General features: G+C 38.6%; 1 protein-coding gene across 3 annotated transcripts in view; it reads left to right on the top strand.

The window, feature by feature from the left end:
- Positions 1-24165, top strand: part of GREB1 (growth regulation by estrogen in breast cancer 1) — a 59870-nt gene that overhangs the window by 17600 nt on the left and 18105 nt on the right. The window contains exons 7-22 of one of the 3 annotated variants that reach the window (XM_009332479.1): positions 688-810; positions 1679-1816; positions 1999-2184; positions 2749-3099; positions 4533-4661; positions 6234-6359; positions 6910-7023; positions 7114-7294; positions 9124-9316; positions 9920-10056; positions 11424-11763; positions 13290-13405; positions 14120-14319; positions 15508-15514; positions 16139-16263; positions 18292-18902. In XM_009332479.1, coding sequence (XP_009330754.1) covers positions 688-810; positions 1679-1816; positions 1999-2184; positions 2749-3099; positions 4533-4661; positions 6234-6359; positions 6910-7023; positions 7114-7294; positions 9124-9316; positions 9920-10056; positions 11424-11763; positions 13290-13405; positions 14120-14319; positions 15508-15514; positions 16139-16263; positions 18292-18902 — 3077 coding nt within the window. Of the gene's footprint in view, positions 1-687; positions 811-1678; positions 1817-1998; positions 2185-2748; positions 3100-4532; positions 4662-6233; positions 6360-6825; positions 7024-7113; positions 7295-9123; positions 9317-9919; positions 10057-11423; positions 11764-13289; positions 13406-14119; positions 14320-15507; positions 15515-16138; positions 16264-18285; positions 18903-24165 lie in introns of all 3 variants that reach the window. The other 2 variants (XM_009332477.1, XM_009332478.1) reach the window with 2 other exon arrangements.

Below are 24165 nucleotides of genomic sequence, written 5' to 3'. Positions count from 1 at the left end.
TGTTAGTGGAAGCTCATCATTCTAGGAGTTTGTAGGAGTGCACAAGAAGATTCAAGAAATTAATCATCAGGAGCTTTTAGAAAAACTGTGAGAAAGTTATGTTTTTACAGACAAAGGTGTTGGAGCTACACGTGGGTAAGAGGAAAGTGCAGAAGTAATTTGCTAGGAGTTAATATGGAATAACATAAAGCCAAAGATGGTAACCAGCATTAAAATCCTGTAAATGGGAAAATTGTTGAAAAGAACTCAGATCTTTATTACTATTACCCTGAAACCCTTGAGAATTTTATTTTGCAATAAGTTACATGAAACACTGTGTCATGTGTTCAGAAATAAAAGGAGCAAAATGCCCACAGTGTTGACTTCAAAATATTAACACTCAGAAGCAGTCTTAGTACCTGTCTCATTCTTACTACGTTATTCTTAGTACAGAGTAAACATTGCTATAGAAGAAGTGAAGTCTGCCTAGATAATGAAGAGTTCTCTGCACCAGAAAGTTTCCAGAGATTTAAGCAGGACATAGCAAAGTAAAATAAAAACCGTAAAAAATTATTATATTCATGGAGTTAACCCTGTCTACCACAGTACTTAATGCACACATTCAATCTATCAAAACATATTGAATTACCATGCACAAAACTGAATACATTTTATTCTAATACTTTTCTGAATATTACTGTTATTCAGGCACTTTAACAAATTCAGGGCCTCCAAAAAAGCGCCATAAAGGTTGGTCACCAGAATCTCCATCATCTACTGAAACTTGGAACTTGCAGCTCAACCCACAGGCTCCAAACAGAATTAAAAATGGTAAGCTATACTCAAGGTAACGATAATGTTTGCTTCATTATTCAGAAAATAATGGGGGGAAAGAGGCAATATTTTAAAGACGGATGCAGATTCGCGTTAGAGTTTTGAAAGGTGTTTGATACCTACATGCTCACCTACATTTAGGTGCTTCATTTCCATGATTTATTTTTGAGGCTCTGAGCTTAGCTCTCATTGGGATCCAGTCATCGAGTTGTTATTAACAAATCCCAACAGGTGCCTGTGTCCATCTTTAGACACTGAAACACCTTTGGGATATTAAAATTAGTGTCATAACTCAGGTCAAGGTACCATCCATTGTTTCAATTATTTGTCACAGGGTTCTTGGCACTTGGATTTTATAGTCTAGACACAGACTAGAGTGACATGCAGCAAAAAAACCTGCTTTCCCCAAAATGTTTTCTTTTAATGTGCTATTATTTAAATTAAAATTACAGTAAAGAAGTTACGATTGTGCAAACATTGAATCTTATTTTTTTCTTTCTTTCCAGAAAACCTGTTTAGAAGTAATGAAACTAAATATATCATACAGAACACACAAATCATAACTATTTGTGCATTGATATCACATAAGTCTCTGTATTCTTGCATTCATATCTGGAACTGTTTGTTTATAAACATTTCAAAATCTTCAGATGCATGTGCAATGTTCAAGATTGTAACAATATAATTAGTTCTCCAAGAAAGTTAGCATAATAGTATGGGTTGTAGTAACAGCTCATGAAGTGTGATGTAACCAGAAAAAGCATTTAATACTGAAACCAAATGTGGGTATGAGATGATGTTGAATAACTTTTCTTTGAGGAAATAATTATTAGACCTGACTCCAGGAATATGTCTAAAATCTTAGATGGAGGAAGCCTATCATCTTTACCACATTCTGCTTTGGTGGGGCCAGCCTCATCTCCGATGGTGGGCTCAGGAGAACCGGTCTCAGTTCCTGACAACTTGTTGAAAATCTGTAAAGCAAAGCCAGTTATTTTTAAAGGTAAAAACCCCAACCCTCCAACAAGACCGTAACTCTTTTTTGTAAGGGATGTAAAGATATGTCCTACTGCTAAACACTGCTAAAGCTGTCAATTTTAAAAGGTTTACTATTAGAACTGTTTAATGCATACATGGGAAATTATGAAGTTAATGTGATGTGTACAAACATTGTTTATTTTGTAGGTCATGGAAACTTCCCTTATCTTTGTGGGAACATTAATGATGTGATAGTGAGCTCTTTGTTGTACACCTGTTACAGAAATTCACAGTCTTTATCTAGAGCTTATGAACAATATGGCGCCTCCACAATACAGCCTATTTCAGAGGAAATGCAGCTCTTACTAACTGTCTACTACCTCGTTCAACTAGGTAAGATTATTTTACATCCAGAAAGACTACAATGAATATATTACATGCCGGCAAATGAGAAAGGGAATAGTAGGGCAGGACAATATTAAATATCAGTCTTAGGACATGATATTAAACAATTTCATTCGTGGTACTGAAACAAAACTAAATCATTAGTTCTTGAAGACCAGACAGATTGAAATATAATCATACAAAGTTCATCTTCTCCTATAATCTGGGACCTCGGTAACTGAAAATAAAAAAAGGAAAAGAGCTGTAATTCACTGCTCTTGCATACAGTCTGTGGTTTAGAAGTAGTATTACGCTGAGACAGGCAGCACTCAACCTCTTAAATATTTCTAATTACTGATACTCAGGTTCCAATTAGGGCAGCTTTACTTGAGTATCACAAAGGCACTTCAAAATGAAAAAATTGGTTCACATCTGCTAAAGGCAATAGAGTCATGCATGCATAAATCTTGAAACATGACTATCTCTAAAAAAGTACATATCTTGAAAAAAGATGTTTTCAACTCAACAGTTTTGTTTAATTGTTTCATAATACTTTCCTCTTAAACTTTTTAGCCTCGGACCAGGTCCCTTTGATTGAGGATTTGGAACAAATATTCATGCGTTCATGGCGGGAATCACACCTGTCTGAAATCCGTCAGTACCAACAGGCTATTCCACAAACCTTTCCTCAAGTGCCCAGCCAGATTGCACCAGTGACTTCAGCCCAGCTCCCCTGGCTGGCGGGCCTCGCAGCTAGCTCCTGTAATGATAGCGTCCATATCATTGAGTGCAGCTACTCTCTGGCTGAAGGGCTTTCAGAAATGTTTAAGCTGCTCATTGAAGGAAAATTAATAAAGACAAACTACGTGGTGATCATATGTGCCAGTAGAAATCGAGCCATTGATTCCTGCATTGTGATAACAGGTGAGATCCCAAGGGTGTATCTCCAGGCAAAACAGAGTAATTCAATGCTATGAGGAGTTTGGTTGGAGTTTCAATAAGCTGCCTCAGAAAGCAGAGCTTTGACCAACAAGTAATGGGTTTTGATGAACCCAAGTTGATGCTGCACAGTTGGGTCTCTCCCCAGCAAATCACATTCTGCCTGAGTTACCTGTTTTCTCACCAAGGCATCTCAGCCAACACTACTACAAACAAATAATGGCATATTACAGCACACATAGTGCATAAAGCTCTCTTGCTCTGTGTGACTGCAATAATACTGCGAGCAGAGGACCAAGCATTTTCTTAGCTTCTAAAAGATGGTTTTTCAATGTCATTCCCTTTGACAGCCTGGATACCCCCAGTATCGATACAGGCTGGGGGATGAAGGGGTTGAGAGCAGCCCTGCCGAGAAGGACCTGGGGGTACTGGTGGATGAAAAGCTGGACAGGAGCCAGCAATGTGTGCTCGCAGCCCAGAAGGCCAATCGTATCCTGGGCTGCATCAAAAGAAGCGTGGCCAGCAGGTCGAGGGAGGTGATGCTGCCCCTCTACTCTGCTCTGGTGAGACCCCACCTGGAGTCGTGCGTCCAGCTCTGGAGCCCTCAGCATAAGAAAGACACGGACCTATTGGAGTGGGTCCAGAGGAGGGCCACGAAAGTGATCGGGGGATGGAACAGCTCTGCTATGAAGAAAGGCTGAGAGAGTTGGGGTTGTTCAGCCTGGAGAAGAGAAGGCTTTGGGGAGACCTTCTTGCAGCCTATCAGTACTTCAAGGGGGCTTATAAAAAAGATGGGGACAAACTTCTTAGCAGGGCCTGTTGCAACAGGACAAGGGGGAATGGCTTTAAACTAAAGGGGGGTAGATTGAGACTAGATATAAAGAAGAAATTGTTTACGCTGAGGGTGGCGAAGCACTGGCACAGGTTGCCCTGAGAGGTGGTGGATGCCCATCCCTGGAAACATTCCAGGTCAGGTTGGACGGGGCTCTGAGCAACCTGATGTAGTTGAAGATGTCCCTGCCCACGGCAGGGGGGTTGAACTAGATGACCTTTAGAGGTCCCTTCCAACCCAAACTATTCTACGATTCTATGCTGATAATTAAATAAATTATTTGAATGACCATTCAAAGATTCATTATGAGTGTAAGATAATTGACAATTCCTTTGACTATTTATATGCTCTTTTTATATACTGCATCAACAAATCTTTCCTAAAAAGGGAAAGAAACACAAAGAATTATAAAACATGAATCTATCCTACAGGTGTCTGGTGCATACATCTATAGGAGAGAGAAAAGACTCATGTCTGCCATTTTTGTGTGTATTGTATTCATTTAACTGGGTAGTATTTTTATTATGACTTAGAACATTTTTACTTGAGTTTGAAGTGCTTTCAAAATTACTTTTTTGTCTTTTAGGAAAGTATCAGGCAAGAGTTCTGTCTGAGAGCATGCTCACTCCTTTGGACTACCAAAAAGAAGTGAACTATCAGCTGGTCACAGGGAAAGTGGAAACTCTGGGGTCCTTCTTTAGCACACTCTGCCCAGGTACCTAACAGGTTGTAAGGAGGCATGTTTCCAAGTCCCTGAAACGTTTAAGTCAGAGGAAATAACTGTGCTCATTACCTTTCCAGAAGCAAGACATTATGAGAAATATATAAAACATGCAGAACGAAGTTGTGAAAGTACATTTCAATTGAAATTCCTCCTAAAAGTGTCAGTTTCTAAAATCCCTCAGTTTCATAAAAATATGCCAGCAAATAGCTGAGCATATTATTCTTATATTATATAATATTATATAGAATATATATATAATATTATTCTTAGCTATGCAAATCCATCCATATACTATGCAAGTCCATATCCACATGAATGTATAAATTCTTTTGCCCTAAGCACAGAATTTGTTTAGACCGTGATAGAGTTATTTTATCAAAGGAAGGATTTGTCCTTTCAACTTACCATACTGTAAACTTGATCATGATGCATGGGAAAGAGAGGAAAATTGCAGAGAGCCAGGGTTACTGGATCTTTTTTTAACTGAGTATACTGAGGATTACTACAGGCAGGATTATCTGGGGATACATCCAGCCACATGGAAAGTTAAACCGTATCACACAACTAGAGCAAATGCAGCATATTTGTCAATGTTAATGGGATGTCACAGTCCCCTTTGCCATTCACGTCACATCGGTAAATCTGTACTTAGATCACAAGAACCCTTCTGGATGTGTCATGATATTTTGAGTGGTCACTTAAGAGAAACTCATTTTCCTTGAACCATCATGTAGTTATGTTAGTGTTTCTGCTCTTAGTATCTTCCAAGTATGGTTCTTAAAATCACTTTTGCTATTGCTATTGTTTGAGCAGAACAAGTGAATGAGCATCCTAAAAATAGTTGCCATCTGTATCCACTGGATTGCACTTAACGGGGCAGACCCTGCCTTTCTGAGCTCAGTGCAGACATGTTCAAACATCTTTTCAACTGCTGAGAAAATTCTAAATACTCAGGACAGGCATACTGTATTTGCTGCATAGCTTTCATCTGTAAGCAGGGCCCCTGCTGAATAGAATAGGATCTATTTGCAGATACACATAGTTCAATAAAACATACCTTGCTTGCTTCAGCATTGCATGTAGCTACAAAACTCATATTTCTCTTTCAGCTTTATAAGGAATTATTTTTCTTTCTGTCTCTCAAAAATGTTAAAGATTTAAAAATATTTATCAGATTTTCCAAAGCTTCTTGTAATCCTTATTAGTGAACAGTATAGCTCCATGGTCTGAACATAAACTAAGCCAGTTTCATGTCTTTGTTGTTGCTGATACGCATCAGGGCCTTGAGGCTAGTTTTCTACTATCCTCCATAAATGTCCTAGCCAGTGGTCTGCAGAGTTGGTCTGTCATTCCCTGGCCTGGTTTGCATTTTATTAGTGAAATGCTGTAAAAACAGATGCAATAGAAAATAACAAGAGGGTTCCTGTATAAAACAGCCAATAAACCAAGGGCAGGATAACTAGCTATCAGTATAAAGCTCTTTGAGATCTACAAAACAAAATCAGTACGAAATGCAGCTCTTATAACATGAATGTTTATTCCACTATCCCTTCAATTTGATAGAGGGTGACATTGATCTTTTGCTGGAGAAATTTTATCAGGAAAACCAAGGGCACATATCTTCATCACTTTCTGCTTCAGTGAATAAACCAACAGCACTGAATGGAACTGGAGCAGCTGCGTGTACAAGTAAGTAAGGAGGATTTTGTAAAGAGGTAACAGAATAGGATACTTGAGACCAGTTCTCTGGGTGTGAGGTTAGATCCATCTGGGCAGAGTCCTAGGTTCTTGAAGGCAAAGGTCCTGAGGCAAATAGCAACTCATGTCTTGGGATATTCACATTTACACTGATGGATGCTCTGCTTCATTCCACTGGGTATTGTAGTCTGAAGCTCTAAGTCTTACTTCTATGGTAGCAGAACACTATTGCACAAGTTCAGTTTCAGCTCTCAGACATTTAAGAGACTTATAGAACCAAAATGCCGAAATGCAGAAAGATTTCTTTGCATATTCCGTATAAATTTTCATAAACTGGAACTCCTGTTCATAAGCAAAGTACCTTAAAGAGTAGATCAATCATTCTTTGCCAGACTCTAACATTTTGTGTTAGATTAGACTTCGGGCATTATCTAAACAGAATTTTGCCTTTTTCCAGGTTATGAGATTGAACGACATCAGATTCGTCCATTCCAGCTAGCAGTGGCTCAGAAATTGCTGTCTCATATTTGCTCAATTGCTGACTCCAGCACTCAAAATCTTGATTTGGGTTCCTTCGAGAAAATTGATTTCTTGATTTGTGTTCCACCCTCTGAAGTGACTTATCAGCAGACATTGTTTCATCTCTGGCACTCAGGTGCTCATTAGTTAGCTTTATTTTAGATTTACAGGAAATTGTTAAATGCATTTGTATCTGGAAATACTGACATTTGTTCTATTTCTTTAGGTATTTTATTAGAACTTGGATTAGAGAAGGAACATCTTACAAAGCAGAAGGTGGAACAGTATGTTATGAAACTAGATGCAGAAGCCCAGATTAAATTCAAAGTCTTTTTACAAAACTCTATGCAGAACCCACATACACTGTTTGTCCTGATCCATGATCACGCACACTGGGATCTAATGAGGTAAGAAAACTGTAACTTGTTTTTAGAGAAATTGTTTGCCTTAGCTCTCAAGATCAGCTTTCTGATTTATCCCTTCCTTCATCTTTGTTTGCATCTTTCGGCTAACTCTCTCTTCCCATGCGTTGAATAAACATGTTATCTTTTAAGGTCCTTCATGACTTATTCTTATCCTGCTTATTATATTATGCCTCAGTGGAACATTTCAGCTTTCCTTGCTCACCAGTCTTATCTTCTTTCAGCCACAGCTATTGTTTTTTTGGCTGGTTGTCATTTATTCAAAGGAAAGCTTCCTGTGAAAGTACACAGAGCTCATTATCCTCTGTCACTGTCCTCTGGGCTGTAAAACATGCAAAAACCCTCCACAGCGAGTAGACAACTAGTGAGCCAACACTGCTGCTTATTTTTTTAACTGATTGGAAATTTTCCAGTACAATGTTTTTTCTGTCCAGAATCACTGATTTGTAAGAATTGAAAGCTTCTGTGGATACATAGTAATGTCAAGTAGACTTCTCAGGGAAGCAGGGAGGTTTCTATCTGTTTACCAAGTTCCCTATCAGCTCACTTGCATAACTCATTGCTTCCCTCACAGAACCCTGTTTCCTTGGCTTCTCAACAATCTGCCTGCTGAGAAGTTGGGCTGCTTTTGCTTTCTGGCTCCTGAGGCACTGGGGAGCTTGGAGAACATACTGAGTTCCAGAAACACCAACATATTCCAACTTCGGAAGCATGGTAGTGTTTCTGAAACCAAAAACTGTGGAATCTTGCTTGTGAATGAAATAGCAAGGTCTTGTCTTTCACACTGGTTAAGAATTATGATTTTCACCAAAACTTTATTTTTGTATGTGAGGGTTTCCTGTTCAACTCCTCTATGTCTTAGGAACTTACATGACCTATTACAGCTGTCACAGCCTTTAAGGCATTTATTCATCACTCAACATCCTTGAGTGGTAGGGAAGTACCTGTATTGCTGCTTAACTCTGATATTTTTTCTTCTTGTCTAATAAAGATATGTAAGTGACAAATATTTAAGTGACCATTCTGCACAGCAGGATTCATGCCACCTAACTGAAGTCAGTTAAATAAGGTGCCTAAAAGAGGAGTGTAATTGCCTACATAGTCACAACAGAGACACGAGCATCTCTGAGGGCTGACTTAGATCACGGGTAGACATAATTAATTTCAGGAGTTACTTATCTCTCTCTGCTGGTAATAGAAGGAGCTTGCAGTGATTAGGCTTGTAACTTAGTCACTGCAGGTAAATGTCAAAAATTAAATAGCATGAATTTGGACCTGAAGTTTTACACCGGAGCAAGGAATTGACTGTAGGTGTTCCATGATACTGGCATTTGCCCTAACAAAAACTATTCTTCCTTTCGTAATAGCTCTATCACAGGTAGTTTCCCTCTGTTTTTCTGTCATACTGACTTACTGTCTGTCATTTTCTATCTTGATTTTTGTAGGTAGGAATTATATTTTTTTAAGGGCAGCACAACGATCTGGCCAAAGTTACTACAGGACTATGTGTCTATTGATAACTGCCAAAACATCAGCTTCCTTTCATCCTTTATCTCTCATATTCTGATAGCTGTAAGGGACTGGTAATTTGTTACCTAGGGAGCTTATCAGACTTACAGAAATTTCCAGCTGCAGTGAAATAATTTGCATTTCTTTTCCCATCCTTCTGTGCACAAAAGCAGGGCAAAGAATAGAGTCCTAAGTTCCTTGTACGTGTTTAACTTCGATTTCACATCCAGGTTAAAGCTATTCCACTGACATAAATGTTCCCTTGTGCTGATCACTTTGGAGAGTTTTGGGTTTCTTTTTTGCAGTGCTATGCATAGCCTTTATCCTCAAACAGAACTGTCTACAGGACTTGTTGATAGACTGTTGAACTGCAGGGAGGTGAAAGAGGCGCCAAATATTGTGACCCTCCATGTGACTTCCTTCCCCTATGCGCTGCAGACACAGCATACTCATATCAGCCCTTACAATGAGATCCACTGGCCTTCTTCATACAGCAATGTAAGATGGATGCTTTGAGGTGCTTTTGTGAGCTTTTCATAAGTTATTTTACATTTACATACTTGGTGAAACTCTGGAGGCCCCGTGAATTTTGTAAACGAATGAAGTTTGCATGGCATCTTTTTCTTGTTCAGTCTGTGGCAAGTTCTTTTTCCCTTTGCTTATCCTGTAATTTCTTGCTTTTTTTCTTTATTCCTTTTATATCTTCTATAAACTGTAGTAGCTCTGCTAAAAATCTTTGAGCTACATAAATGGAAACCATCTGAAAATCTGTCTCTAGTGTATTACTGCACAAATATATGTACATACATGGATTTTCTTCATATATGTGCATATTTATTCCATACATATCTGTTCTGTCTGTGTATATGTATATGCAGGGAGAGAGAAAGAGAGAGAGAAAGAAACAAGGAAAAATTGGGTCAAACTTCTGTTCTCTCAAAAAAATTAATTCTGTTTCTTTCCTTGTTTTAATACATCTGAGTAGACGTATGCTTGTTAGAGAATGTGATTGCAAATATATCACATACCAATGGTTAATCAACTGTAAATTAATAATTGATAGACTTTACCTTTATATTTTTATTGCTTCATTTGCTTTAGGGTGTAGATTTATACCATGAAAACAAGAAATACTTTGGACTGTCTGAATTCATTGAGTCCACCCTCTCTGGACATAGTATTCCACTGCTTCGGTACGACAGCTCTTTTGAAGCAATGGTCATGGCTTTGGGAAAGAGGTATGGTACCTTCCTTTGTTTAACACAGGAAATTTAGGAGGTGCGTTCTAGTGACTTGAGTTACTGGCTAGAAGCCTGGTTCTTTTTTTTTTCTTTGCTGTCCCACAAATCAGCTGTGTATGCAAGGGCATTTCACTCCTTATTTTCTCCTTCCCTCTTTTTTGTACATATTTGGCCTGTAATCTCATCAATCTAGGCTGTCTCTTACTATGGACACGCACACTGTTTAGCCCAATTTAGAGTGTGTTCTTGTTGCGACTAGTAGCTACTTCTATATTATAATAATCTAACATTGCATCATCGTGTAATTTCAAATGTGTTATTACTTTTGTCCAATGTTATCACTTGCTGACCCTGGCTCCTTTTGATGTATAGAATTTGTGTATACTGCACTTGGACCACAAAGAGAAGTAGACTTATCACTGTGTTTTGTATACTTAAATCAGCGATAAAAACTTCAGAGCATCATCAGAGCTTGAAAATACATCATCAGTTTTCCTTGGTCCCTGTGGAGCAAGTCTAGAATCACCGCAAAAGAGTAGTGACATATTGTGCGCGTACGTGCAGCTGTGAACGAACTTTTTGGGATACGTAAGAAGAATGAGACAGGACAAGTAAAACCTTGTGAATTTGTTTTGCTAATTGGGAGACTGAGCACATCCACACTTAACTGCTTGGGCTTGCTACAGGGTGCTTTGGAGCTCTGATCACACACATCAGGCACTTCTCTGAGCAAGCCATAGTTCCTCTTTTTACTGTGCAACTGGATTTTATTTCTGTGAAAACCAGACACAGGAAGCTATTGCATATCCACGTCTCTCCCTTCCGTAGACTGGGGATTGAGACAGAGTGTACCTGGGCTTGGGAACTTGGAGTGCTCATTGGATGCTGCCTACGTATTCAGTCCTCTTGGAAACAAGAGTAAGTTGGTTCAGGGCTTCAGTAAGAAAACAAGAGAAACACCATCCCACCCCCTGCCCCTTAAGAATAACACATCATGAAGAATACTATTCTTATTGATAAGAGAATTTAATTTTGATTGATGATATTACTGAGTGCCTTAGCAAATACTCTGTGATAAATTTTGTAACAGCAGTAAAGTCTTGGTAACTTAAAGTGATGCAACTTTACTGGACTACTTGCTTAGTAAACCTTTACTAAGAAATGGAGAGACAACATCAACATCAGTTCTGATTGTGAAATGATGCCTTGCAAAGGCTATCCAACTGCAATTTTGTGAGATTCTATTGTATAATGGATGTGAAGGATTCTTTACAGGAGAAAATCCTGTTTACTATATTTTGTAAAAATTAGCTTTTTCACTTTAGCCTTTAGTACTTCACTATTTAATTCACCATTTATTTCAGGTTCCCCAGATTACACAGTGCAGTGATAAGGACTTTTGTCCTCATACAGCACTACTCTGCAGCTATGATGGCAGTGTGTGGTCTTTCTCAGATGAAGAATTACACCTCAGTTGAAACTCTGGAAATCACCCAAAACCTAATAAACTCTTCAAGACAATGTCCTAGTGGTCATGGCCTCATGGTAGTGTTGAGAATTCCATGTACTCCGCTGGCTGCAGTGGCATATGAACGTCTGTATAATGTAAGGGAAAGACTAGCCCTTGAAGATAACTTTGAAATAATCTTGGGAAATCCTAATTCTGGAATCACAATAGGGAAGCACTTTGTGGAGCAACTAAAGGTAACTTGCAGAATGACATATACTGGGAAGCTTCGTTAGATGGGTAGGTGGGGAGACTTTACCGGTGAGAGTTATGGTCGTGAGCTGAAGTGTGGGTCTTACTAGTAAAAATAAGAACTACCATAAGGAGCATGACTTTCATCTTTTAGGCGTACTGTCTGTGACTCCTCTACTGTCCTACCTCTGGTAATACTCAGTGGAGTATTAACTAATATGGGTAGAACTTGACTTCCAGCAGCAACCCTCCCAAACAGTTGAACTGCTTTTATCTACAGGGACCATAAGCAATAAGGAAAAAAGCCAAATAAAATTGTCACAGTTTTAGCAGAATTTTCTCACAAAATCATCATAGTGCAAAAAGATTTTAATCAGTGACCAGTTCAGAGTTATATTATTCTTGTCACTAGCAGGTGGCATGAAGGCACCAAATCAGTGATGCTAGTTATGGGTCCTAGAACACCCCAGTATTCACAGCTCAGAACTTTATGTTTTCTGGACCATGTGTTGGTTTATGGATTAATTTATATCCTTTAGGTCCAGAGTCTTGTGTCATCTGTTTAACAAAAGCCTCTGATACTGCCTTGCTTTTCATAATATTACCATCATCTGATCACCAAAGCAAAAATGTATTTACATTCTAGGATGGTGTAATATATATGGTACACTCTGTACTGTGTCTGATTCAATACATGTTAGGTGAAGTCATTTGAGATCCAGGGCCTAATGCTGATCTCATTCTGCTATAGATTAGGCAGTTTATTCTGAGAAATCAGTATTAGTTCTGAATCACATCCTGGTTATGTTCTCTGACATGCATAATAGTGGTACATGTATGAATGTCAGAGGCTGAGTTGTCCTACTGTGTATTCCTTATCTGTAGATCCGTCTCACAGCAAAAAGGACTGACTGGTGTAAGTAGAGCAGTACAGCCTGATGCTAAACGGTCACACAATAGATCTAGTTATCAAACTTCTCATGAAGTTATTAGGAAAACTGATAGCTTTGGGCGAGAGCAGACTTCGGAGGGTAGCAAGTGAGGACAGTGGTATGTGTGTGTTGAACACTTCCAGCTTTCCCCTGTTCCTCTAAGGTGAAAGAGTCTCATTCCTAGCTCATTTTTGTCCTTGGACTCAGACATCCATACATTATCTGCCACAAGAAGCAAGCTTCTGTCCTCTTCTCTCCCCCAAAGCTCTTACTCAGCTCTACTGTCTATTGTACCGTATCCACTCTACCCATATATGCCCTGGCCTCAGTGCTATGCAGCTGGGAAACTGGGAGGCTTTTCAGACTGGAACATACTGTCCCAATCTCCTCAGACTTACAGCAGGCAGATTGCTACCTGTAAAGCTCTAGGAATTGTGCAATCTACGTATGCTGAAATTGGCTCTGCTCTGTGGCTTCCCTTGGTGGAACATCCATCTACTGTACAAATTGGTTCATGTAATGGATGATAAAAGTATATATTTCTGTATTTTTATTTGTGCCATATAAATATGTCCAACAGTGTTTCTTACCTTATACAGGTCTGGCAGAAAATTGAAGATGTAGATTGGAGGCCACAGACCTATTTGGAATTGGAAGGTTTGCCTTGTATATTGATATTTAGTGGTATGGATCCACAAGGGGAGTCTTTGCCCCGGTAAGAAGATCCAGTATTTTCTCAGTGACAGTTTTTTATCAATTGCTTACCAAATGGCTAAAGATTAACTGTGTAATTACTTGTGGGAGAAGAAAACAGATTTCAGTGTCAAGGTGTTTCTTTTCCATTTTTTTGGCAGTTTTGTATCATAAATACAAAACCCATATTATTATTAATAACCTCCTGTTTATAGCAAGATATAAATAGCTCAAAAATATTATGAGAGTTGTCCCAGTTTAGGGGAGAGGATAAGGGTATGTAAAAGAAAAAAGTATAGCTACAGTAGATACCTTAAGGTAGCTGAGGCATCTGCATGATGCTGGCTACAGGATGTGTGGAGAGATCAGTGCCTTCTGGAGTGGCAGCGGGAAGCCAGACAGGATGCCCTGGGGCCATTAAGGTGGCACTAAATGCCTTTGTATGTTTAGCTGAATCCCATTCTGTGTGTTAGGCTTAGAACCCAAATGATTATTCTTTTTCTTATGCTGATGCTAATGTTCAGTGCACTAGATTAAGCTGCATAACTGGGTTAAGAAAAAGAAAAGTGTATGCATCACAGTGGTGAACTTATTAAGCACAAAAGATATACTGTGTTCTATCTCATCCGTAGTTTAAGCAGATCATGAAAAAATTCCCCTTTGGCTGTGTTTGTAAAAGAAGTAAGGGAGTAGATTACAGTGAGTTTTCATACTACCCCCTCTTGTTTCTCTCCAGGTCACTGAGATACTGTGACCTACGTTTAATAAATTCATCTTCTTTGGTAAGGACAACCTTGGAGCAAGAACTTGGTTTGGCAGCATACTTTGTGAGCTCAGAAATTCACACAGAGAAAGCAGTTGTGAATGATGTGTTAGAAAGTGACCCAGAGAAACTAAGCAGCACTGATAATGAAGATGAAGAAATAGCGACGGAAGGTATTATTAGTAGTGATAATAAAAGAAGCTGTAAAATGATTTGAGTTGTATTAGAAAAAGCAGGATTGTATGGATACCTACTCAGTGAGGGTTTCTGGAGTTCGCCTTACTGAGTCAGCTCTGCCCTCGGTTTTGCTTCATCTCATTGAATCTGTGTTTCGTCACCCTCCCTGCCCAAGGACTGCTGCTGATGCAGCAGCATTTTAATCTCTTGCAGTCCTGCTGCTGCACCTGTTCTCTCTCTCTGTTTTTTGGCTCCCTTCTCTCTGCTCCCTCCCTACTCCTTTGCCCTGTATGTTCTGGCAGCCGCAAAGTGGAGCTCGAGTGGGTACACCCAGTGATGCTCACTGTTCGGAGTGCTGTGCTGTGCTATGTTGCCCTCCCCACAGCACAGAAGTGTGTGCTTTGCTGTCTGGGAAGCAGTGACCTGATCCCCTCCCTCACAGCCCGGGCAACTCCACCTAAACTGTCCCTGACTGATGCTACTGAACCTATGCTTACATACTGACAATGATGAAGATTCCTCCCAAGGAAACTGTATATAGTACAGCTGAGTAGTCTCTAGTTTGTAAGGTATTAAATAGTATGGCTAGAAAATGTATCTGAACATAGTAACTTCTGAGTAGTCCTTGAAAATGTCCATGAATTCAAATTGACAGTGTAGAGTTGGTGAGTTTATAATTTCTTAAGAGAGCAATTAAGAACACATAAATGCGTAAACAAACAAAAATAATTTACCCAGGAACTGTTGGGGTTTTTTTGAGTGATAGCTGATGGGCATTATCAGTTATCATTAAGTTCTTTACATTTTTCTTTACTGTCTGTTATGCCTTGCAACTGTGGAAAACAAGGGATTTTTATCCCCATAGGTTATTTAAATCTCAAACTGCTTGCCTTCATTTCCTTTTCTATACTATGAGGAGGAAGAGAGCTGGTTACTGTTCACCTATTAAGTTCTTACTCATTGATAATAAGGATAGCAGAACAAGCAGAACAAAAATATTTACTTTAATCACATATGTACTTTTCATAGAGGAATGAAATACCTGAGGTCATACTCATACTGTCTACAATAGAGGCCTACTTTAGATGTGATGACTACTTCTGTCCCTTTAGTTGAAGTACACTGAGATTGTATGTGATCTGAGTCACATGGGCACCTAAGTTGTTAGGCATCTAAGTTGTAAGGCTGCTTTCCTAGTCCATGAAGTATGTTATGCTCCTCCAGAGTCCGATTTAGAACACCTGTTATAGACTTACAGTCTAAGTTTTCTGCTGGCAGTGCTTATGCTCTGTTTATCATGGTAAAACTGTACAGAAACAAGCATCTTAACTTAGAAGCCTAAACTAGGAACCTCAAGTGAATATCCTTGGTGGCCGTCCAAATATGGGTTTTCATCAACAGCTGAGATATAATCTGGCCATAAAGCTGTAATGTGTGGGGTAGGAGGTAATTTCATAACATACTGACAAAGTAGAGCTTGTTGCCTGTTGGTTTCCCTGACACTGGATTAGTGAGGAAAGTAAGACATGAGTAGAAAGAGAAAACATGGTTGAGACATGCCTAGAAATTGCCAGCTCCTGTCTGCAGCACTGATTTTGTGAAGCTGTTGCAGCTCAGCATAGTTAGATTAGACCATAGGCTGATCCAACATTGCGTGGTAGGAACAGATACTCTCCACACTGAAAACAGTGTCAGGATGAGGACAAAACCCACACAAACTCTTGCGTGCTTTTCCCTACTTTGACAATGTAGCTGTGCCTTCTTACAGGCTTACTTAGATTATATTTTGTTTTTATTTTCCCCTACTACCATTCGTGAAACAGGTTCTACTTCAGAAAAGAGAAGTCCTATGAAAAGAGAAAGATCTCGTTCCCATGACTCTGCATCTTCATCTCTCTCTTCAAAAGCTTCCAGTAAGACCTTAAGATCATCTCTATTAAGTTACATTTAGGACATAAAAGAGACCTTTTATTCAGCTTATTAGAGAAATAATAAAAGGCATAAATCACTAAGGTTTTGGTAAGGCCTATTTTAATGGGATCACTAAAGATAACTTTTAAAAAAATAAGCATCAGACTTCTGAAATATAAGAAATAAAATCTTTTCTTGCTTGAAAAGTAATCACAGGGTGGGGTGCCTAAACCAGGCACTTCTTTAATGTGTGCCACTGAGGTATGAATCCTCAGTCAGTACTGTGATGGCTGAGAGCGTTCACTGAAGCTATGACAATTTATGAAAAAGAAAACATGCTTCACATTTTTAAAAAGTCTTCTGAAAATCTGTAGGAGAAAAAGCATGCTTGGTCTCATTGGTATTTCTACCTTTTTGTTTTTGCTCTGGAATGTTCACTCATTAATTTTGCACTGTTTGAAAGCTCTTTTGGAGGTGGACAATATTTTAAATCTTCGGTTCCTTTTTAATCTGCAAAGTGATGTAGAAAGCTGAGGCAATGTTGAGAACTACTACAGCTCTTTTGTCTGATAAATTTCTTCGCTTGCTTTTTATGCAGATAATATTAAGAGGAGAGTTGAATAAAAGTGGGGAATATAAATTGTACCATGACTTCCTAGGAGTCGCAATCTCATGCAGCTTTTTAAAACGTTGTTTTTTGTCAGTAACAGTAAATTCTTTTTGATCTAATTGTAGTCTTCAACATGATGGCATGCATATTTGGCCCATGGTTTCTTTTCTACAGGCACAGTGGTGGTTATAAAAGGAAAAAAAGCTTGAAAACATTTGGATAAGCTTCATCAACACTTTAATTTTCAAAATTTTTTACCTTTAAAGTTGGACTGCTCATCAGTACTACAGTGTCCTTGTGGCCTGCCTGTGGCACTGTGGCCTCAATTTGCCTGTAGTTAAAGAATCTTTTTTCCTTTCTTTTTTTGTGCTCTTGGATACTGGTATTTTGAGGGATGTCACAGTGGTTTTACTTGAAACCATTCATACTGCCAGCGATATTTTTGTATTTATGCTAATGTCCTTTACTGGCTAGTTTAGATTAATATGCAGCTAGAGTATATCTTATTATTTCCTGAGACCAAGAGAAACTATGGACTTTTATTAGTTCAAAATGTGGGGTTTTTGGAGAACCAAGACTGTTTTATTCACCATGGGAGGAAAGCTGGTTTTATCTATGTTCAGCTTCAGACAGACATTCCTATTACCACGTGGAGACCGATTCCTCAACCAGTTCTCAGTGTACTTTGAAGACTGTGAAGTATTTGCATCTCCTCTTTGGAATTCACTAAGCATTAAAGATGCTCAGAACCACTTAAAATGAGGCCTTAAACTTTCAAGAAATCTTAGTAGTTAGAATATATAAGGTAAAAATATACCACTTTCAGAAAATCAGCAATTAGCTGTGGGGTATATCTACATGACATATTCAAGGCCAACATTCGTGAGTCCAATATGTGCTCTGAGCTGACCAAAAGCTGTATGAATGCATTAATGCATTATGTAGCAGCAGAGACTTGAGAGCCAGGTTTTATTAGATCAGACTAAGTGCTGCAGTGACGCAGACACAAGTGTCAGATCAGATCTGACTTAGAGCTGAGGACTGTTTCTAGATGTCAGTCTGTGCAGACATTTCTGTAGTCTGATGGGATAATAGCCTGTGAATACTTATTTTCTTACACTCTTTTAAACAATGGTTTCAGTAATTTTGTATTTGTCTTGAGTGATGAAACTATCTGCTGAACACCTTAAGCGAGGAATGGATGAGGGAAGTAGAAGACAGGACAATCCCTGACATCTTTCCTATGCACTTCAGGACTTTAAAAGCCACTTTCTGCGTTGAGATGAATACTCCAAACTAGTCCCATTATGACTCCCTGTACGAGAAAGGTGAAAGCAAGAACAGGAGTGGGATTGCAATGTTTGATGTATACTCTAGCTAAATGATTATTTTTTTCTAGCAGACATAGTTGCACTGTGTTGAAATACAAATTTTCTGTTAGTTACAGCATTCTGCAGTGAGTCATCTCCTCCTTTGATAGCAGCAGGGGATACAGTAAAATCCTCCCACCAAGTCCTAAGCAACAGTGCTGAAGAAACTACAAATAACTATGAAAGGCAGAAGCAGAAAGTAGACAAAGGAGCACAAACAACAATCAGTAAACACTTGCCACCGGTAACTGAACAGCTGGATACAAAACAAAACATAAAAAGTGCCCAAATTTCCATCACCTCGTCATCCTCCTCACCTTTCTCCTCCTCTTCTTCCTCCTCTGCACCTACTCATAACTCCTTCATCCTACAGACCTCTCAATGCTCCATGACCAAAGCCTCAAAACAGCCTCCCATAGTTTTCCTGCCCAAACTGGTTTATGACATTATTACTTCTACGGACAGCAGTGGACTTCCCAAATCATCTTCGCTCTTGCCTTATCATTCTGTTATGTGGGCAAGTTCTTTTCGTCCTCTTATGAGTAAGATGATGACTTGCACGGAGCAGTCTCTATACTACCGCCAATGGACAGTTCCCAAGCCAATCCATATGGACTACAACAATAGAAATGAGGGCAGAATGGACACCTTTCACCCAAGGAGGCTGCTGCTGAGTGGGCCACCACAGGTGTGTAATAAGAACAAGGTATTATCATAGATTTATTTTGTTTAATTTTATCATAATCTCAGAAAATATAGATTAGTTATTATTATTCATACTTGAAGGTGGTTTTTTTTGGTGGAGAGTAAGTTGCTTATATTTTATTTCCTAATCCTTTCTAATAAAATAATCTTTCTTTCTTTACTCTTAGCCTGAGTTCAAAGACAGTGAAGCTGCAGCAATGTTCATTTTGTGTCAGTCTCTCTCCATTAAAATGTTTTAAAAGAGTTTGCTCAAGAGATAGATTTCATGTATAATTTCAGTTTGTTAAAGTTGAATATGCATTTACATTTTAAATAAAGATCAAAGATCTTCACAAAACCACTTTCTTATGATCACTCTGAAGACAGTTGGGAGTTTGTAATTAAGTTATTTTCTCTGTTTCCTCCACACAGCAGACAGAAATAGAAGCTGTTGTAAATAATACATGCAAGAAGGCCAGTTCAACATTAGCAGAGCCATATTTACAAGATGAGTAGCTGACCCAAGAGTTTTTAAATGACTTTGAAAAGATATATGGAAATGAGTATACTCCTAAGAAGTTCCTTCTCTTCTAAATTCTCTAAGAATGTTTAGCACTTATCTCTGAGCAAGGTATCTCCTAGTTCAATGCACATGTTACATGCCGAAGGTAATATTGTGCCTCTCATGTTCTGCTGAAGTACGAAGCAACAAGATAGGAAGAGACACCATGCCTACTGAGAGCATATATATGTCATGTGAACCTCAGAAGTCAAAAAGAATAAATCCAAACCAAGACAAAGACCCGTGTTTCCAGTCGTTGCAACATCAACCCAAAGAATTAATCTAAAGATAGTTACTGATTTAACTTGCCACACGATCCACTCTTCTATGCCCATCCATTGCAAAAGGAAACTGCATACTGCTATTTGTTAAATGATTGTATTCCATTGTACACCCAAGTTTATGGTGCAGTAGAGTAGAAAGAGCATAAACGGGCTTTTCATATTGGGACTTCCTGCAAACAATTCCAGAAAGTACTCTGATGAGCAGTTTTTCACTGTCCATTCCTTTGATCTAAATTGTCTGTGTTTGCCAAAGATTGAGGTAGTATGTGATCAAGAAACTGAATTTCATACTCAGCTGCAGCATAAAAACGAATACATTCTGGAAGAGAGATGTTGTTCATTTCCATCTGAAAGAAAAACACAGGCTGTGACAATTTTTGTTAGAATTTTATATGCATACACATCAAACCCCACAAAGATACTATTCACAAAGCCACCCTAAATGTCCAGATTAGCTGATAAGTAAATATTTCTTTGGTATTCATTTGGTTATGGGTCACAAATGTATATCTGTGATTCTCAGAAGAGTCATTCAGAGACTTCTGAGAGCATACTATACACCTGTGAGAAGGTTTTGATGCTTCACACATTTGGTACTTGCCATTTAACTAATTATAATTAAACAGGCAGCTTATTTATTTATCGGCTCCGTTCCAGGGTATGGTATTCACCACTTTTCACTATCAAACCTTTCTTTTTCAAATATTGAGTAGGACTCCTGTTGACCCTCTGTACAGCAGTGAATTTCAGCCTTGATATCACTTCTTTTACTTGAAACTCCATCTCTTCTCCAGCTGTCTCCACAATGCAGGTTATTTCCTAATCTTGCATTGGGTCATATAGTTGGATCAGTTCCTATTTTTTCGCTCTTCACATGTTTATTCATTTTATATTCCTCAGTTCTTTCTGAAGAATATACCTGTTTCACACAGAACAAATTCACACGCATCAAATTAGGAGTATCATGTCTTCTTCCTAAGTATCAAAATGTAGGGGTATATATTCATTTCAGTATGTGGAAAAAGACAGCAGCTTTGCTTCCTTTACTATTTTAACCTCCCAAAGTACAAAAAACTCCTGTAAACCAAACAAAGAGCTGTAAAAGTATGTTGATTGTTTATTGGTTTAAGGTATAACAATACAATGTTTCTTCTAGGAAATAGTTACAATAAAATATACAGAAATTAGAATTACCCTTCTCTTTTTGGGAAGAGATAATTTTACTTCCTGAAATAGGTTTTCCTCACATGTGTTTTGATAATATTAACATTTTACATGGACTTAATGCTTAATGCATGAAGAGATATAGGCAGAAATAAAAACAATTATTAGACGGCACCTATCTGAGTGTTAAATAACATCTCAGCCAAAGTATACCACTTCCAGAGTACTATCTTTTCAAAAATTAGGAAGTAGTTGTTTTCTTTATCAGGCAGCAATTACTTTACTAAAATGCAAATCAGGAAGCAATTTGTTGGTTAAAGTGAAAAATATGAAATCAACACAGGAAGAAAACTAGGCATATTAGTGAACCAAAATTATAATTCTCACTGTCAGGGTAACTAGTAATAAAGTACACTCAGCCTTCCCTCACAGAGACATTTTACCCTCTGTACTGGTCAAAATGTTTTGTTAGAAGACTTGATGCATTTTTACAAGGCCAATTAGGTACATTAGAAGCCAATACATGCATTGTTTTTACAAGAGGCTTTAGGAAATGCAGCAAAAACTGGATAGGTATGGAATAGATCTATATATTTATCTGTAAGTTAGCTCACATCATCGAAGTTAAGCCATTGGTTAGTGAGTATGAATAAATATGCACCACCATGAACAACATGTATCGTATCTATAGCTAGAAATCTAGTCCCTAGTGCACCTAAGAAAATGCCTATAAGGAAGCCTAAATTCACTAAAATATTTTTCTTAGAAACATTCTTCTTAAAGTTCCTCAAACTGCAAATCAAGGTTTTGTACCTTTGTTTTTTAACTGGATATTACAACTTAGAACTAGCATTTTCCTTAAACGTGGAAGCTGCTCGTGAGCACGGCTCAGTCCTGAGGCACTACATCCAGGGAATGAAGCAGGCACGTCTTAAGACACTTTCTAAGGAAGAAAACTGCTGCCCATATTATTTGGTTTTCCTTTACTCCTATTAAAATCGTATTACAATGGGCTTATATACCATTCAGCTTACATAAGAAAAATATTAGGGAAATATTTAATTTATCTGCGTTAGCTGTGTTTTAGAAAAATGTAGCAAGTGGAAACACGGAGAAGAGCCAGCACCATTTGGCCAGCTGTCTGTGGACCATCAGCATGTTTTCTATGAATCACCATTGGTTCGCAGACCACAGTTTGAAAACCACTGTCATGGTATGAGAAGAACTATGTCACCTGGAAATTAAAATAGAAAAGCCTTATGGAATTGTTTCCTCTTTTGCCATATTTCTCCAAATGTGAAGACTGAAATCAGATGATACTTCATAGCAACATGTACGAATAATAAAGTACTTCTAGTGATCCTGGTGTCCAGTGTCTGGAACGAGTTAAAAAAAGGGAACTCGTTACTGTTAGACCTGTTGCAACAGCACTTCTGGATGTCACTTCCATGAATAAGTGCGGAGGCATACATGTAATTTCTCTGACTGGAATCTCTCTCTCGCAGATTCTTAGACAGACAGTTTGTGTTCAGCTTATCCTTGATACCTATGGCAAGGACAGTTCAGTTATCAAAATCTTTGGAGAGCTTTCCACTCCTCTTAGGTAGTGTATGTCTTTGACACAAAAACTAGACCTTCATACCTCTTGAATTTTCTGCAGGAGGAATTTGAATTCATATTTCTTCCTCTTGCTCAGCTACAGCTACACTCTTCATGAATGAAAAGCTGCAGGGTAAACATATTGTTAGATTTTTATGGGGCAAATCATCCCTTACACTAAGGATGAAAATAGAAACCAAAATACTAAATCTTTGCAGGCCCCAAATTCCTTAGTTATCATAAGTTTTCACGAGATTTGAGATTTTTACTTCTTACTCTTCTGGGATTTTCTTCTTCCAAGTCTGATTCATCAGACTTCTGTCTTCCAAATTCAGGTAGATAGAAACAAATTAGAGTAATACTTCCATTATTTGGGAATGTTGGCCCCCAAGTGCCTTATCTGCTAAGGCGCTGGGCACTGCCACATATCTGAGGAACCTCTTTCTGGGAAGTAGAGCTGTCTGTAGTAGCAGCACCTTTCATGTACGCTTTGTTTCAGGAATCGTAAAAATGCAGCCCAGTTCCAGGTTCCTTCATTCTTTTAATCTGTTTGCAGCTTTTGTGTGCAGAGTAAAGACAGGGTATGGAGAAAAACATCTTGCTCAGAGTACTTCCTTACCAGCTGTCACCATTATTAATATATCATGCTTAAGCCCAGAGTCGCTAATTAGGATCAACACGGCATTGTACTAGGCTTCTCTAAAGATGTGTAAAGCTACAGCCCAGTCATGTATCCAGTTTAAAATTTCTTTGCAGATCTTCTATTTTGTTGCAGTTGGGAGATGGAGGATGGGCAAATATAGGGCTTTATGCTTCAAAGTTGTACATATCCTGCTTGCAGGATCTCTTTGCAGCTACCTCCGATGCCCAAACTATCGGAAAGAGGGGTGGTGACAGATGGGGCAAGGACTCTTTGGAGAGATGTGGAAGCTCTCTTCATTGACAGCTATTCAGTATTTTCAAACAAAGACAGACACTCTGTGCAGTTCCATTTTGCCTAGAGATGGTACATATAGAAAACAATACAATTAATTTTAAAGGTGCATTTACCTATCTGGGCATGCTACAAATTCAGTTGTTCAAGGTGGTTCTCTTCTGGAGTAAATGTTGATTGTAAATGAGAAGTCGTTCTTTTCTCATTTTCTTTTTGAAAATCTTATTCTCAAAATGACCTGGAAAAGGTGTTCTCTATTTCACCAGTTCATTTCTTCAGCAGCAAATGCAGGCCAATGTGCAAGTGAATGGAGTCCAAATATGAACGTTGCTATGTGCTCAGCCTGATCTCTCTCCTGGCAGAGAATAATTCAGAAAACGTGGAGAGATTCCTGCAAGTTCCCACCATCATTTTACATACATGTTGCTAATATATAACAGTTCATAAAGCTCACAGTACTGTATTGGACACTACTGTGTCACTACATGTGACAGATAATGATGCATGCAATATCATAAGTACCTATGTTTTCGTTTAGTGGTTAGGGACTAGCACTTGTAGTCCTGTGGTTTCCAACATTTTTGACTCATGACCCTACAGCTTTGTGTATACTTGAGTCAATTGACAACTGATACCTTTCATCTAAGTACCACGTAGTAGTAGCCTAGTCACTCCCAGATACATTGTTGAAAACCATTGGTGAAGACTTGTCCCCCAGGGAAAG

The sequence above is a fragment of the Pygoscelis adeliae genome, unplaced genomic scaffold (genome assembly GCF_000699105.1).
Source record: "Pygoscelis adeliae isolate BGI_AS28 unplaced genomic scaffold, ASM69910v1 Scaffold168, whole genome shotgun sequence".
Lineage (NCBI taxonomy): Eukaryota > Metazoa > Chordata > Aves > Sphenisciformes > Spheniscidae > Pygoscelis > Pygoscelis adeliae.
This window is presented reverse-complemented; position numbering and strand designations above follow the sequence as displayed.